General features: G+C 38.9%; 1 protein-coding gene across 2 annotated transcripts in view; it reads left to right on the top strand.

Annotated features, from left to right (window-relative positions):
* Positions 1 to 15,951, top strand: part of LOC145479890 (exocyst complex component 4-like) — a 37,759-nt gene extending 21,808 nt beyond the window's left edge. The window contains exons 21-36 of one of the 2 annotated variants that reach the window (XM_081458367.1): positions 535 to 598; positions 1,353 to 1,456; positions 2,529 to 2,602; positions 3,529 to 3,667; positions 4,152 to 4,242; positions 7,765 to 7,819; positions 7,982 to 8,029; positions 8,653 to 8,760; positions 9,436 to 9,537; positions 10,338 to 10,388; positions 11,428 to 11,462; positions 12,048 to 12,162; positions 13,178 to 13,296; positions 13,870 to 13,965; positions 14,056 to 14,167; positions 14,602 to 15,951. In XM_081458367.1, the coding sequence (XP_081314493.1) occupies positions 535 to 598; positions 1,353 to 1,456; positions 2,529 to 2,602; positions 3,529 to 3,667; positions 4,152 to 4,242; positions 7,765 to 7,819; positions 7,982 to 8,029; positions 8,653 to 8,760; positions 9,436 to 9,537; positions 10,338 to 10,388; positions 11,428 to 11,462; positions 12,048 to 12,162; positions 13,178 to 13,296; positions 13,870 to 13,965; positions 14,056 to 14,167; positions 14,602 to 14,754 (1,466 nt within the window). In that variant the 3' untranslated portion in view covers positions 14,755 to 15,951. The remainder of the gene's footprint in view (positions 1 to 534; positions 599 to 1,352; positions 1,457 to 2,528; positions 2,603 to 3,528; positions 3,668 to 4,151; positions 4,243 to 7,764; positions 7,820 to 7,981; positions 8,030 to 8,652; positions 8,761 to 9,435; positions 9,538 to 10,337; positions 10,389 to 11,427; positions 11,463 to 12,047; positions 12,163 to 13,177; positions 13,297 to 13,869; positions 13,966 to 14,055; positions 14,168 to 14,601) is intronic. The other variant, XM_081458368.1, reaches the window with a different exon arrangement.
* The last annotated feature ends 136 nt before the right edge of the window (positions 15,952 to 16,087 follow it).

The raw sequence follows: 16,087 nt of genomic DNA, 5'->3' as shown, positions 1-16,087 counted from the left end.
TGAACTGAACATTCTTAGACACGAAGAAAGACTGGTTTTCACAATGTACTTTTAACCAAATACATGACGTTGTCTTGCATTGAGATGAATAGAATGTCTGGTAATGTGAAAAAGATCATTGTTTTGTTGAATTTTGAATTGATACTAAACTGAATATTATTCATGAAATCAAAAAAAAAAAGAAGAAGAAAAAGTTCCGCTTGTGCTATGACTGGTGAAAGGATAGTTATTAACTCTTGTTTTTTTCAAAGCACTCAAGTTTTTCTTTTCGAATATAATTTTTACCGGATACACATGCATATTCAGAGTTCAACAGTTGTCAACCTTTCTTTCTTTTTTGTGGATTAATGGAATAAAGGGTGGCTGCCCACAGACACTCCACAGGACAATACTGAGACAGCTATTTAGTGTGGGTTGTTGGCACACTTAAACAAGGTGGACTGTTGTAAGAACTCTTAAAAAGTCAAACTTTGCTTTAAAACAGACACTCCATTGCGACCTGATTAAAACTGCTGTCATTTAAATCCCTTGCAGTTGTGTTCTGTCCCTTGATGTCCTTTGTCAGTGAAATAGAAGCGGCCATCAAAACGCAGGGAGAGTAAGTGTGTTTTTCCTTCATGTATTAAGGATGTTAGTCTTATTTGTAACAATTTTTCTCCACCCTGGTTGGGCCCACAACTTGGGTAGACCTTGATTCTGAGTGTTTAACGATTTGAATGAATCAATTGACCATTTGGACAAAGTGTCACACAACGGAACAAAATTTCCTGATTATCACCGCACATTGTAGGGGAACCAACAGTTGGAAATGAATCAAAAGGACCAAGGTTGGAACTGGGACAATGTCTTTGCGTTGTGAGTTGGGTGTGACACTTAACTCTTCATCCAGTACTAAAATGAGGTACTAAGGAATTGTTGACTACACCTGTCAAAGCTGGTGGTACGTGTAGCGTGGTCTAGAGTTCTATCCAGGGGAGGTATAAATAATTTCTCTTCATGACTAGTACAAGGATCACCGTAGATGGTGATTGGTTATTACCAGAGAGAAGACGCCCCTTATCTGGTGGTCGTTTAGCTGACCCAGTGTATCGGCTTTCAGATCGTTTCAAAGTTCAGCCATAATCGCTTCCCGCCCACGCCACCCTTGGCGTTTTAGATTTATTGTTCTTGTCTTTCTCTCGTTCTTTAAACCCCGAGGAGTCACTTGGTTCAATTCTTAACAGGCTTTAACGATGGTGAACGGTTGGTAAATATGAAAACCGTAGAGGTCATCAAGCTATCTTTATCTTTTTCTTAATGTTTTTGTTTTCTTTTTAAACCCTTTTTCAATGTTACAAATGTTTCTTTTTCAGGATGAGATGCACCCTGTACGGTTTTATCACAGACTACGTCAAAGATATTTTTATCGAGGAAATTCTGTTTGATATTCGTGAAAAGCTGAGGGAGGTGACCCTGGGTAAGATTAAATGCTAAGATATTATGCAGTATTGTGATCCTCTCCTAGTTTTACTCACGAGAGAGACGACATTTCGCCAGACATTACACGTACGTACTTAACAAATAAAAAAAAGTTTGTTCTGTTTCGAGAGCATGCGTGTTTGTTCCTACTTCTCAGGGAGTAATTAAAAAAACATTCTCGTATTGAGCTTCGTGGCTACGCGACTTTGACCAATAAGAGAAAGTATTTTTTCCCAACTTGCCACCTGTATAATGCAGTAATAACGTCTCAAAATCGCTTTTACAGTTTATAGTGGTAAGTATGGGATATAGAAGGTATAATCACAAAGTGAACGTGTGAATTTAATGCGTCAAGCGCAAAAGCAGCACACCTGACATAAAACTCAACAGAAGGGATGGACCATCATCCATCATCACTCTCAAATGAAATACAATCGCTAGTCGGTGTGATGTGAATGTTATAATGATCTGGAATATAACTGACTAGTAATCACAGCAACAAGATGACTGATTGTGAAACAATAGTGCAATTACGTAAAAAGACAGGAATATGCAAAGTCGACAATAAGTTGTGCATTATTTAAGGGTCCTAAAGTTGCAAACCTTTTGTGTTCAGAAGATTTTTTTACAATCCTCAACAACGTGTCGTTATATACAGGACGAGGGAAAAAATCATCACTCAGGCTGGCAAGTTGGTCATGGCCAATTTTGTATAAACAAAGGCAGTGGGGCATTGCAATCAAGCCTTTTTCATACACCAGTCAGTCTAGCATTCGGAACTGATTCTACAAGATGTGTTAACGTTTCGTCAGTAAACGTGAGGTCACAGCACTGAATTTCTTTATGCATTCAATTATTCCCCCGCGGAATAGTTGCCTTAAATTCGTTCCAATAGATTCCATAGCAAATCCTGGGTGTGTCTCTATAATGGGCTTCTAACTGCAAGTCATACTATTCTCAATCAAACAACAGCCGATTGGAGAGAGCACGTGTACACTCAAATCTTCACAGAAAGTGATTATATAGTTCCTGGTCTGAATCCGGCTTTGGTTTGTCTTTTTTATCGCTAGATACAGACACATTTAGAAGAACAACTGATGCCAATATAATGAAGCTGCTTGGAGCAAGTAGACCCCTTCTACAGGTATGATTATTTAAGGTTTTTCGAGGCTCGTTAGATTGATTTTTTGTTTGTTTTTTTTTTTATACTTCGTCTGAGATGATTAAGGTAAGAAAGGGAAACGAGAAAGAAAATAATGAAATTTATGAAAACAACAAGAAAAAAAAAAAAAAATTTCATCCATTAAAGTGACAGCTCTCATGCAACAACCTCAGTCTTCCCTCAACCTCGCCACGGTTCCCAGGATCTCTTTCGCTTCACGTGGCGGAAAGAAAAGAGATCCAGAGAACGAAGTTTTCATGTCTTGTTTGTTTTTTATTGAATTTGACTTTGACAAATCTTGTTCCTTGGCAATCTTTTGAGAGGAACGGTGTATAACGATAGTATGTTTATATTTGGGTCCAACTTACATGTTGCTAGTATTGAGAACTTTGTAGTCAATCTCCAGTACCATGCTCCTACTTCTCATTACCATGTTAACTTGTGGATTTGCTTAAAGGGGCTCAGTCACAGTATTTTGAGTTATTTTGACCACATACAAAATTACCTTCAAATGGTAGGAAACCTGGAAATAACAGTTTAATAAGATAGAAAAACACCAAAGAGATAATGATAAACCATAAAGGAACAAGGATAGCTAAGGATGGAGAAGATTAACACGGATTACAGACGACGAATTTGAAAAATTGAGGCTAAACTTTTCAATATGCGTAAACCATGACGTCACTCCTTTAAGAGGAACGGGACAGTCCAGCACAGTGAACTGTCGAACGGTAATGGCGGTGGAGCTTGAAGATCAAGTAACACTGGTGTAGAACCTGGGTCACGATATACCACCATTTGGAGACTCTTTACCATTCCTTATCTTTATTACACGTGCATCAAGTTATTTTAATTACTTTGTATATGAGCTGGCTTGATTAACACCTGATTGTGTGTTTGGTTTCCAGAGCACTGCCACAGTAGAACAACTGATACAGGATCTCAAGAATCTAATGCACAGCTTACCCAACTACTCATCGCAATTCCTGGAAATGGTGTGCAAAATGCTTACCATTTTTAAGGATAGCTGTTATGAGACATACAAAGGTACATGTTTTCCATTCTCAAGGCTACTTTCTATGTCGAACCTTGTTCAGAATTTCTTATTCACATTTGCTCGTTCGTTTAGCTCTTTTTATTCGCTACACAATTGTATAAATACTGAGTTATGTGATGTTTTTCGTGGTTTTGAAACAGAAACGAAAGCTGGAGCAGAACATAGTTACAGTGGAACCCAGTTAATCCGGTCACCAACAGGCCACAAAAATCTGGCCATATTAACGGGATGGCTGTATTTAAGGGGCTCTTTAAATTAGAGAATAACTGACTGAGCTTTTGTTCGGGCCAGAATAAAGTGGCCGTAATAACGAGGTGACCCTGTTAACGGAGTGGCCGTGAGGCGGGGTTCCATTGTACTTTGTGAAGACAACAAGACCGTGATTTCGTTGAAAGTGATAGTAACATTGAGCTCAAATAAACAATGGGAAATTTTGTTGGTAAACACGGTGTCGCTATCACTGCTTGTCTTTAGTTCTGCTGAAGTACAGTGGAGAGGGCGATAAGCCCACGCGTGTTTTCAGTGCCAACTGGACCAAAGATGAAGACATCAGTCGCTGCCTGAGGTAATGTCAAACAAAACACATTGACTTGATTAATATTACAGCTGACTCAATTTAGTGGAGAGTGCAACAAAACATGAAGTGAAGTAGGGAAATGCATTGTTTTATGCCCATTAAGGGACCGTTCATTTTTTATGAGGGACGGGGGGCTGGTGGGATTTGGGAAGCACCATTTAAAAATCGCATGACCCCCCCTCAGCTTACCAATTTTTTCACATGGCCCCCCCTTATAGCGGTCATTTTTTGGGATGACCCCCCCTCACAAAAAAAATTTGAACAAACAATATTTAGATTTCAACTTTTTTAACATTTCTCTATCATCCCCCTACTTCACGTTATTGTGCTCACTATGAAGACAACATTTACAATCCCTCTACTACAGAGAGCTGTTGTTTAAAAAACAAATCAAAAGAAAGAGAAGTCAATTTCGGATCTCCTAGTTATGGCTCGCCCTGAGCGTGTGGCATTTGGCCTCTCATTGGCATCTTTCTCATCTGAATTGATGAATGCAAGAATGACGTCACTTGAGTCATCTTCTCCCCCAGAGTCAATGGCATCACTGTCATACTCATCATTGTCACTTTCAGCCGTTTCACTGCTGTCAGCACTTGCCCTGTTGTTATTTTGTGTCAATGTCCTTGCATTTCTCAGTGTTGGTTGGCCAGCTCTGATAAGACTCTTCTGCTGCAAGCATGAATATCTTACAATTGCCTTCACTTTTTCACTCTTGCTGCTTTTCAAATGCTGCTTCAGCCCGTGGTGGTTCAAGTTCTGGAATACGTAGCTTTTTAAGCTTGGTTAGATCTTCGCACAACTCAGTCCAAGGATAATCCTCATATGATTTATCTTCTGCGTCCTTACTTAACTTTGCCTTTTCTTCTGCTCTCTTTTTCCTTTTAAATTCCAGCACTTCAAGATGCTGAAGATAATCCACCACAAACTTTGATTTGACAATAAACTTACCTGCAAATAGAGCAACGCTCTCTGGGTCAGATAAAAACCAGCCTGCCACTTCCATGCTCTTTCTTCGCTTGGACCCTTGGCTGCCAGTCATCTGGATCACGCCCTTCTTTTGGGGTCTTCTGGTAGGAGAGGTAGCGGTATTCCGGTAGGCAGGAATGGTCAGGAACTGGTTTAGGGTATCTTTCTATGGGTGATCCAGTCCATTCACAACAAAAAGAACAAATTTTTCCTACCTTTTCTTGACAGGACAACTTTAGAAACTCCCTGTAGTTCTCCCCCTCCTCATAGTGCTCATTCATAAACTTCTCAATCTTACGGAAGTAACAGTGGCCTGGAACAAAGTCTTTCCTTGCGCCTGCATTGTGATACTAAACCAAGTACGAAGTGTTGTGAAAAAACTGGAAATCTGTTGATGTGCTGTGTGAAACACATTGTTACATTTAATTTACAGATGTCTTTATTTGGAAGGTTTTTACCTCTACTCTAGTGATAGGCATGTATAAATGTTGCCCTGTGCAGGTAAAACAGAAAGCTGTTGAAGTACAAGAAGATGAGCCGGTAAGTGTTAATTTCTTGTCAATGTTCCTATTTTTAACTGGACATTAAAAACGCATGTATGCTTCACTTTTATAATGAGAAACTTCTGTATTTTCCTATTGTAAAGATAGCACCTAAAACTGTTTGAACATTTTAAAAATAGTATGCGTCTTTTAATATATCGTTTGACTCAGGTCTACATTTCACTACACGAATACAACATTAAATGGTTACACGAACCATGATCATTCAATAATATCAGTTCAATATAATAAATAAAAAAAATCGTCTTTCCTTTTCTGGTAGGTCACTAGTTCCTCCTCTGCTGATGATACAACCATACCTCAGGGTCTCCGGAAAACAAGCCTTGGCTATATTGTTAATCCAATCAGGAAAAGAGCGCATTACTACATGAGCATCATGAAAGAGGCTCATTCCAAAATGCGCAATAATGACGAAAGCGACGAGTCGTTTAAGAAAAGGTTTGCAGCATAACGATCCAGGCAGTTTGACATCTTACAAGCGAAAGAAGCAATCTTTCTAAGTGTGGTTGGCTGTTCAGAAAGGGCGAGTGAGTTTTCCATGCCAGGGTACCAGTTGAAGCCCAGTGATGGAAGAAAACTGAACTTCTCCATCAAAGAGCACAGAGCAATGGTGGAAAAGTTGAATGTCATATTGAAAGATGTAAAGGAACACGATTCCACACTCTTTCAGTCCAATGGGCTTGCTTTAAAGCAGAGCGAAGAATTTGCCCACAGTTTTAATGTAAAACAGATCAAATGTATAGAAGCTAAGTTGACAAAGGTCACGCAGGACATGGAAGCACTAGAAAATAAGAAGAGCAATTATAACAGCATATTCAAGGGCATACTCAAACAGCACATCAACAAAAGGAGAAGGAAAAAAGAAAACCGCAGAAAGTCAAATGAAAGAAAGAGGAAGCGGACTGAAAACAACGTCCAACGAGTTTATGGAATCTGTGTTGGAAATCCGCTAGGAAATGATCTTCCACAATGCCTTGTGTACCCTCCTAGAACGGCCGTCCCGGAAGAGTGTATTAAAGTTGAGGATGTTGCCACGTCGTTATTTAGAGGAGATGGGCCATACATCGCACAGCTCTTGGAAGGGAATTATTTCACCAATGTTGCAAGAAGCAGAATCACCACCAACCTTGAGCAGGAAGTCAGAGATTATGTTTACACCTTCATGTACCCTGAAGAGTACACTCTGACGGAAAGCATTGCTGCTTCTTGCAGCATTGGTGAAAGAGACTCCCATAGCAGCACAAGCGGCGACGAAGAACTCGACGACAGCGAAGATGAAGATGAGTGCCAGTGAAAGTTGCATTCGAAAATAACAGTGTTAAATACTTCTTTTCAATAGCTACAAATGCTTTTTGTCGCCAAACGTTTTTTTTAAAGCAGAAGGAAAGTTTGTAATAAATTTGTATCCTGCCTTCTATGTTTATTCTATAGCAATTTTTTTGATATTCAAACATTATCCCATTTTAAAGTTTTACTAAAATATTTCACGTGACCCCCCCTTTTTCCCTTATTTTTTTGGGATGGCCCCCCCTCGAAAGCCATTTTTTTTCGCATGGCCCCCCCCCAAATCCCACCAGCCCCCCCTACCTTATAAAAAATGAACGGTCCCTAATGTTCTTGTCTGGATTGGTAACTCACTTGATAGGTGGACAAGAAACTTCCTTTGATGTTTGGAGGCTAAGGCCACAAGTCCCATTTGGGTCAAAGATTTTCCTTTCAACTTTTCATGCGAATGCAACTTGCAGTTAAAACGTATGCTCTTCAAATGGTATTTGTTATAGAAACGTTGTGTAACATGGAGTAACCATGAAGAATAAATATTTTGTTTTCATGCCTGTTATTTACAAATCCCAAACCATTGACTTCGTTCTGCACACCTTACTCGTTCGCGCACATGTTCTGGTTACATGCTTAGTAGCGTTTGCGACTACTGTTGCTTTTTTTTTTGTACACCTTTGCTAGCAACGATCTTATCTTGCAGGTCTCTACCCAACTGGCCTGGCATTCAGCACCACCATTCACATCGACATAGAAAGGTAAGACTGTCCTTAATGTGGAATAATCCTTGTTTACTTCTGTGCCAGGGGTCCAACCCGAATCTTCTAGTCTGTTGCCAAAACACTACTGAATTACTACACCTTGCGCAAATTCAGTCATGACTGAGAATTTTTATGGCCCGTTGGTTTTTCTCTCTGCAGGAAGACGAAGAGCAAGATGTAGAGGCGGTGAGAAAACGAAATCAGAAGGTAATCTCAACTCTTGCTGTTTATTTCTCAAGTATTCTTCTCTTGGTAGTATGAATGGTCCTAGGTCACACTTTTTCAGGCGATTCCAGCACATTTCTTGCACAAAATGGTCGAACACCTGAGTGAAACTGTAAACGGAAGTTTCTTTGAAAAAAAATTCAATTTATTTCTATCAGACACAAAGTGATTCAGGTTAGTTGACTGCAGCGCCTAATGATCGTTACCACTTTAGATTTAAAAGGCAGAGAGCAAATCTTTTACTGCCGTGGGACTTGAACCCAAGATCCAATAGTTTGGCCTTGAAGTTCAGAAATAGGGTTTGTCCATGTGTAACAGAAAAGTTCTCTTTGGAGTACGCGAATAGCACCAAATTACGAAACATTAAGAAACTAAAAACAAAGATTATAGACTAGGTATGAAAAAACAGCTTCAAATTGTAATTTCTTTATATTTTTCTTCAGAGTAACATTATCGAGACTCTCTTAGACAGCTCGTTTAACCAATAAGACTGCACCATCTAGATCATTTGTACCTCTCGTGCAGAGAAAAAAAATAGCAACTCACAGCTGTAGGAATTTAGCGAAACTTGCCTTGAATATTTTTTGTGTGATATGTTCTAACAGGAGACTGACATACTGACTGATAATTTGGCTAAACATCTTCTAAATGACTCTGAAGTTCTATTTCAAACACGTGACCACAGGACTTTGGCAAACCTTCAGGAGAGTATGGTAAGGGAATGCTTGAAGCCTGGTGACTAGGCAGAGGAGGCAGCGTGGCCGAGTGGTTAGGGCGCCGGACTTGAAATCTTGAGGTCGCTTGTTCAAGTCCCGCTCTGGCCACTAAGCTGGAGTAGTTTCTCGGTAGGCCCTAGTTCAACTCCTCGGTCATGCTTGTAAATAGCCAACTGGTCTGCCTCCCGCCAGTTGGGATTTTTAAGCCTATTATGTTTAGTTGATATATTTGTTTCTTTCAGTTTAAGTGGCATGCCTGTGAACTAGCTAGGTGTAGCTAAGCTCATTGACCACTATTAACAACATCAACAGCAACAACAACAACAACAACACAACAGGCAGTTCCATTCCTTGGCAACGCTTTCAAAATCTTTGAGCATCTGAAGTTGACACTTTTGAAAAAAAAATTATATCATTGTTGCCTACAGTTTAGAGAAGGCTTTCTGTAATTGTTTGATAGGTTAGGATTAATTACTCCTCCGGCAGAGCTTACAACCCAGTCAGGAACCATGCAGTATTTCGTTTTTTATTATTACCTGTTACCGAAGTATGATGTTTTGCATGATCCCCTTGCGTTACAACATGACAGCTCTAATGTCACGCTAGCCAGGTATTTGCATGAGGGCTTAGTAACAGCAATTGGCGTTGTACGTTTTGTGTTTTCTTTGACAGGAGTGGTTAGCCGGTCACATACGTGGTTTTACCACAAGCCTGACAGCCCAGTCCACAGCTATAAGCCTTGTCACGTCTGAGTCACAAGAGAGAATCAAGCCGGTGAGTTGTAATACTGATTGCATAGTCAGTGATTTGGCCAGGTTTAGGCATTCCAGTGCACAGGACATGAAGTGCCACGTCCTTTATAAGGATTAAGTCAACAGCAGTAATCCAACTACAGAACGTCTACGCTACCACTTTAACGACGTCGAGGACAACTTTGATTGAAAAATTAAGTTTTGGATAACGCACGTGCGGAGCTTCTGTATTGTTCATTTAACCGTCCGCTTGGTAAATTCCTCGTTGCCGTTGAATTGATGTGGATTAAAATTAGAAAACGAGAATCATTTTTCAGTTGAGGGTTTAACGACAAACTTACATGGCTTCAAGCAGGTTTTTCTTTGTTCCGAGCCTTAATGTTGACGGTTTTTAGAAAGCAAAGTGCACTTTTTCCCTCTGAGCCAGTCATTAACTGTGTAGAAGACATCAGTAATTCTAACGACGTAATTCTGACCAAGCCTCTTGTTAAATGTTTCACTTTTGTTGCTTTTGCCCAAGTTATGAATTTATTTATTTACTGACAAGCTGCGAGTTCATTAAAAAAAAACTTCAAAACTGAACCAGAAAAGTACTAATTTACGAGTAACATACCTAATACCTTTATGTTATAAAATGTAAATATTTTCAAATTACAGTAAACTATTTAAAATTTAAAACGTTTTCGAAGACTTTTCGAAGGTGCTAGTAATATTTAAAGCTTTTAAAACACGTCAACCTAAAAAGGGAATATTCCATTTTGGCGGTTATACAATGATTACTTTATTTCCTAACTGAACAAAATGATGTTAAACTTGTAACAGAGAGAGGTTAACTCTGGCTATGGATTCACCTACGTGTACGGTAGAAATTGGGTAAGTTGAGCGGAAAGTAATTCTAATAAAACAGCATCACAAGATTCTTTAAAAAATCTTAAAATCTCATTATTTTATTATTATTTTTTTTTTTTTGTAACAGTGTGACACTTTGTCACTTCTATCCTTCTCTTCTCTTTAATTAGATTATTACGTTTTCCTTATCTTTCTGTTGGTTTATACTAAACGTCTCGGCCAGTCAAAGTGCAACTCTCAACCGCACCTGGCGATGTTTTCTGAAAAAAATATTCCTTCATTTATTTAAAAAATTAAATACGATTAAACTGACTCGTTAAATGGCCGGCGCGGACCCGGCCAGAGAATTCTGGGCGCTTTCCATTCGATAAAGAATTTCGGTTTTAATTTGTAGAAATTTCCAGTGACCAATGGAACAAGAGTTTACGGAATTTCCAGAAAAAAGACAATCTTGCGAGGTATAAATTTTCAGAAATTTCTTACCGGCAATTTCCATTCCATTTGTCTTTCCCCTTGGAATTTCTTGAATTTTCGGTTGAATGGCTTGCTTTTCGGAAATTCAACAATTTCTGGATTTCCTGGAAATTTTCCCTGGAAATTTCCGTACCAGTTGTCCCCGTTGTGAAGTTTTAGGAATTTTTGGTTGACTGGAAAGCGCCCTCTGTAACAGGTCTAGGTTATCTGAGATTCCATATCCTACATTCTGTGAGAATTCGTGATGAAAAAGTTAGGTTTCTGATAAATCAGTTTCCAAGACCAAAGTTGGGGGAGGGGGGGAATGGGGGGGGGGGGTGGCGCTTATTACCGCTGACCTAAATTTGGCTAAAAAAAAAAAGAAACCAAACTAAACTGTCCCATTATTATTGTTAATAATATTAACTTTGTAACTCTAAGTTTAAACGTATTAATTAAAACTGCATGAGCTATAACGGTGTTGTTTAAACTTAAAAACCTTACCCTTGATTACTTAAAACTGTTAGACAACCAGCTATTGTCTTATACTGTTGCAGGAACGTTTTTGAAGATTTCAGGTAATATATATTTTATTCTGTTGCTTTTGTAGCAAGACATTCCTGCAGTTTCTCAAGAAATCTTGCAGTAAGTATGTCTCCGAAGAAAGTTAAAGGTGCCGTTGGATGAAAAGAATTTAAACGACAGAACAGATTTTAAGTTTTTACATAATCTCCAACAATCTTTGACATTGATAGCGAAATCCGTTTCACATGCCATGTTGTGTGAAAATTCCCCATGTAACATGACGTTGCCATGGTAATAGTTGTCTTGGTCACTCAGTCAGTCGGTCAGTCGGTCATTCAAGTCTTTCTTTCTGGAGGTTGATTTCTATATCGGAAAACCTACATTGATATGATACTTCAAGAGATCTCTTTAAATTGTGGTGTATTTTTTTGTCCGTGAAATTTTTGTTTGTAGCATACTTTTGTATCGTTTTTAGTACCATACTATACGTGTATATACATGTTAATTGTACACACCACAAGTGACCATGTTGTAGTGGGCTTACAGACTATAAGGCAAAGACCAGAGTTTGTAGTTGATTCAAAATGGATGCATTCTGTGTGTATGACTATGTTTTTAGCAACTACTTGCCTGTGATTTATGCATCTGATTTAAAAATGTTCATAATGTTAGTTAAAACGTTTCAAATGTGTTTTACACCCTCAGATCCCTCACAACGCTGGCAGAAGACTTTCAGAATATCTCGGAATCATGTTTGCTGGTGCTTCATCTGGAGATCAGATGCCATTGCTTTTATTATCTGATGAGGACTGTGCAAGACGTAAGTAGTCCCATGTTTGGCATTGAAATTCTCTTACTGAACCCCATACATTTCTTTGAACATTAGTTGTGAGAAATTGGTAATACATCACGTTTGTCGCCTGTTTTGTTTAAATGTTCGTGTATAACTTCAGATCGTCCGTGACCTCTTTGTGGTAATAAATACATAAGAAGTGCTGCGATAGAATAGACCATTTCCGAGGTGCCTCTTGCCTCTGCTTCAAAACGAGTCTACGTGCGAAACCATTCATATGAAAATGAGTTCCGCCTACAGGTTCATTTTCATGCGAATCAAACTCATTTTCATAAGAAAGGTTTTGCACGTAGACTCGTTTTGAAAGAGAGGCAAAAGGTATCTCGGAAATGCCCTATTGCTTTCCCTGGTGTTGACAGAGTCGGTAATTCGTTCATTAATGCTTGAAAGAAATGTATGGAAGACTTCTTTACAAATCCATATTGTAAGGAGTGTACAAATGCTAGCCTCGCACTAAGGTTTGCCGACCCCTTTTCGACCCCAGTTCTCTCTAAGATATTCAAGGCAAGGTTACTAAGCAACGTGACATATGTTGATTCGAACCCATGACCTCTGCGATACCGGTGCAGTGCTCTGCCAACTGAGCGGCTGTCAAGCCAACTGGAAGCTGGTCAACTGGGAGGTCATGGGTTCGAATCCCGTTGAAGCCTGAATTTTGTTCAGGCTTTAATTCCACAACTGCTTACGTTGTGTATATAACTGCGATTATCAATCATGTCTTCATATCTTTCTTCGCAGTTCAAATATATGATCTTTCATTTTTTTTTTTCCTTTTATGGAAAAAAAGTGATCTTTCATATATTCACTTGTATCACTTCTTTCTGTTGCTAAGCATGTTTGATGGCGGGGGTCCAGCTGACGTGTAGCTACACTTAAAAACGGTCATTCGAGTCCTTTTCGTCTGCTTCGTGAACAAGTCTCAAGAGTGAACTTTGGTTTCACTATTTCTATCAGCAGCTGATAATTTCATTTCATTTTTTAGTCAAACTACGTGTGCAATTCTAACGCCATGGACCCCGACTCCAATGTGAATAATCTAAACAAGAGTCTGTCATCATTTGAGGAGATAGCGACGGCCTGCATGGGGCACTACAAGTTCAGGTACTATTGGGTACTTACCCGCTAGGAAACCCGTTGATGTTTACAAAATTATTGGCCGGTCATCTAGTTATTTTTGTGTGGGTCGCATGGTGGTTTAACAGTTAACGTGTTGGATCGAGTGGTCCTGGTTCGAGCCCTGGCTGGGGACATTGTGTTGTGTTCTTGGGCAAGATAGTGTACTCTCACAGTGCCTCTCTCCACCCGGCTTGATAATTGGGTATCAGCGGCCTGTTAGGACAACCTACCAAAACTAGTGTATCAGAGAACAAATTTTGGTTGTCTGTCCAAGCTAGTCAATTGTTTTCTTGGGTTTTGGGTTTGCTGAGCTCTGGAATTTAGTTAAAAACATGTGAACATCTTGCTGTTGTGCTAATCAATCAGAACAAACCCGTTGTTATTCTGCTAATCGGTATTATGACTAAGTGCTTTTTCAGGGACTTGGCACCAGTTCAATGACTCGTTTGAGTTATGCCTACCTTGGTTTGGACTTTTCTGTAGTCTTTAGAACAGGGCTTTATTTAACAGTCATTTATCGTTTTCTTGTTGGTTTTTTTTTTTTTCTTTTTTTTTCAGGTACCTGTTTGAAGGAGTAGGGTTCCTCGTATCGTCCATTCTCATTTCAAACATTTCAGAGATAAAGAGGATCAATCAAAACGGCATCAAGAAAATGTAAGTACAAGTACACTAGTTAAGTGTAGGATTTTTGCTTCAGTTTTATAACTGTATCACTCACCATGTCTGTACTCTGTTGTTTTCTAGGTGTCGTAACATTTTTGCTATCCAGCAAAACTTGACAAATATAACAATGTCTCGAGAGGGAGACCTGGACCGGGCCCGACAGTACTACGAACTGCTGTACTCTAACCCGGAAGTAAGTACCAGGCCCTTTCTCCTTGAACATCTTTCTTGTGGTCTGAACGTTACTTTCGTTGAAAAGTCACTAGCTACACTGTGTTCGTGATGTGGGACTATAGGTAGAAGCCTAATGAAAGCTTATACCACACGGTATATTTGCCAGGATTGAGTCTTGAGATCATTTTTTTAGCATGCAAACCTACACAATGCATTGTTTTCACGAGGGAGGTTTCCTTAGTTTTGATGATTACTAGAATGTCGGCAAAATCAGTTACGTTACCAACCTCGGTCAGCGATAACCGTAGAAAACTTCTCTCGTGAAAACATTCCATTTTTATCTTGTAGGAACGCAAAATTTCTTCCTTGTGCGTAGGAAAATTTTGTAGCTGACTCCATGAACTAAGCGGTAAATGACCTCCTTGTTTGACTTTGACTTTCTTTCGCAAACAGGAAATACTGTCGTCCATTGATGAGCAAGGAGCCAAGTTCTCCCAAAGAGAATACGCTGACCTACTGTCACTGCAGGCACGAAGTCAGACCATCAGAGATAACAGCGCTCATGAAGACAGACTGAAAAGGCTTAATAAAATATTACACAAGTAGTCAATAACTAAGATATTCATCAAATGGTCAATAACTAGTAAAATACTCAGCAAATAGTCAATAACTGAGACATTCGAAACAGTCCATAACTAAGATATTCAACAAATAGTCAATAATTGAGATATTCAACAAATGATCAAATTGTACTTCCTAAATTTCTCAGCAGATGAGTCAGTACGGTTTTGAGTTCCGGCAAATAAGTAGCATCGGATGTCTCCACGCTGTTATTCTGACATGATCAACGTTTAATTTCTCTTTTGCCGTTTACTTGGGTTTAGTATAGCAGGTGCAGAGAAAATAGTACGCGTGTCATTTGCTTCTGATTATTTTACCATGGAGAGGTTTAAGATTTATTGCCACGGAGAGGTTTAAGATTTATTGTCAGTTTTAATCTAGCGCTCTTGTCATTTGGCAGGTATCTTAAATTTTGATCATTTTTCAGTTGTCGCCAAGAATGTATAGGTCGGGAAAAAAAATTCTGTTAAAAGGTTCCCGCAATTATAAATTAAGGGGGCGCTTTATTTTTATCTCTAAAAAGAGATTATTCCACCAGTGTCAGGCAACAATGATTCCTTCAGTACAAGACATCTCTCTCTGCTATGAATCGACTGATAGGTTTTCTTTGATCTGCTAATGAAATAAAAGTTGTTTGTAAAGAGGACACTATAAGTCAAACAAATACATGTAGATTCAACTGTGGACGGTTGTGATGGGATTGAACTATAAAAAGTTACAAAAACGACATGTATATAGGGTTATACTTCCAAAACAAATTACGAGCCGAGTTATGTAATGTGTTTGCGTTCATAATGTCAACATATAAAGACTATAAAGAAATTTTGAACAGTGATCTTTGCACCGAGAGGGTTTTTGCGGCCAGTATTACAGAGATTGTTTTGTTTTGTTTTGTTTTGTTTTTGTTTCGAATAGAATAGTGAAGACAAAAGCATAAAAATTAAGTAAAAGATTAACGAAAAGATAAAACAAGATTTTTTTTATGCTTTCAGCTAACCGCAGTAAGGTTATTTTTTTATCAGTCATATAATAAATTCGGAAACCAACAGGACCTTATAATGTTAAGTTTGCCGTTAACGATTTACGTATCTATAAATCTCTGCCCACAAGTTGTGTAGCTTTCAAAAACATTTCAATGTTCAACTGAAATAAAGCTAGTGTACCTTGCCTGTTTGTTTGTTTGTTTGTTTGTTTTTCAAAGGTTCCGATCCAATGGATTGCAGGAGGCAAGCGGCCCATTAGTACAGGCGCCTACCTCCGGTTTCTGTTGTAAAAAGTGACGAGAAGTATTGAGGAGTATTATTACCTACTGGGAGCG

This window comes from Orbicella franksi, chromosome 2 (assembly GCF_964199315.1).
Source record: "Orbicella franksi chromosome 2, jaOrbFran1.1, whole genome shotgun sequence".
NCBI classification, from domain to species: domain Eukaryota; kingdom Metazoa; phylum Cnidaria; class Anthozoa; order Scleractinia; family Merulinidae; genus Orbicella; species Orbicella franksi.
Note: the sequence above shows the minus strand (reverse complement) of the source record. Positions and strands in the feature narration are given on the sequence as shown.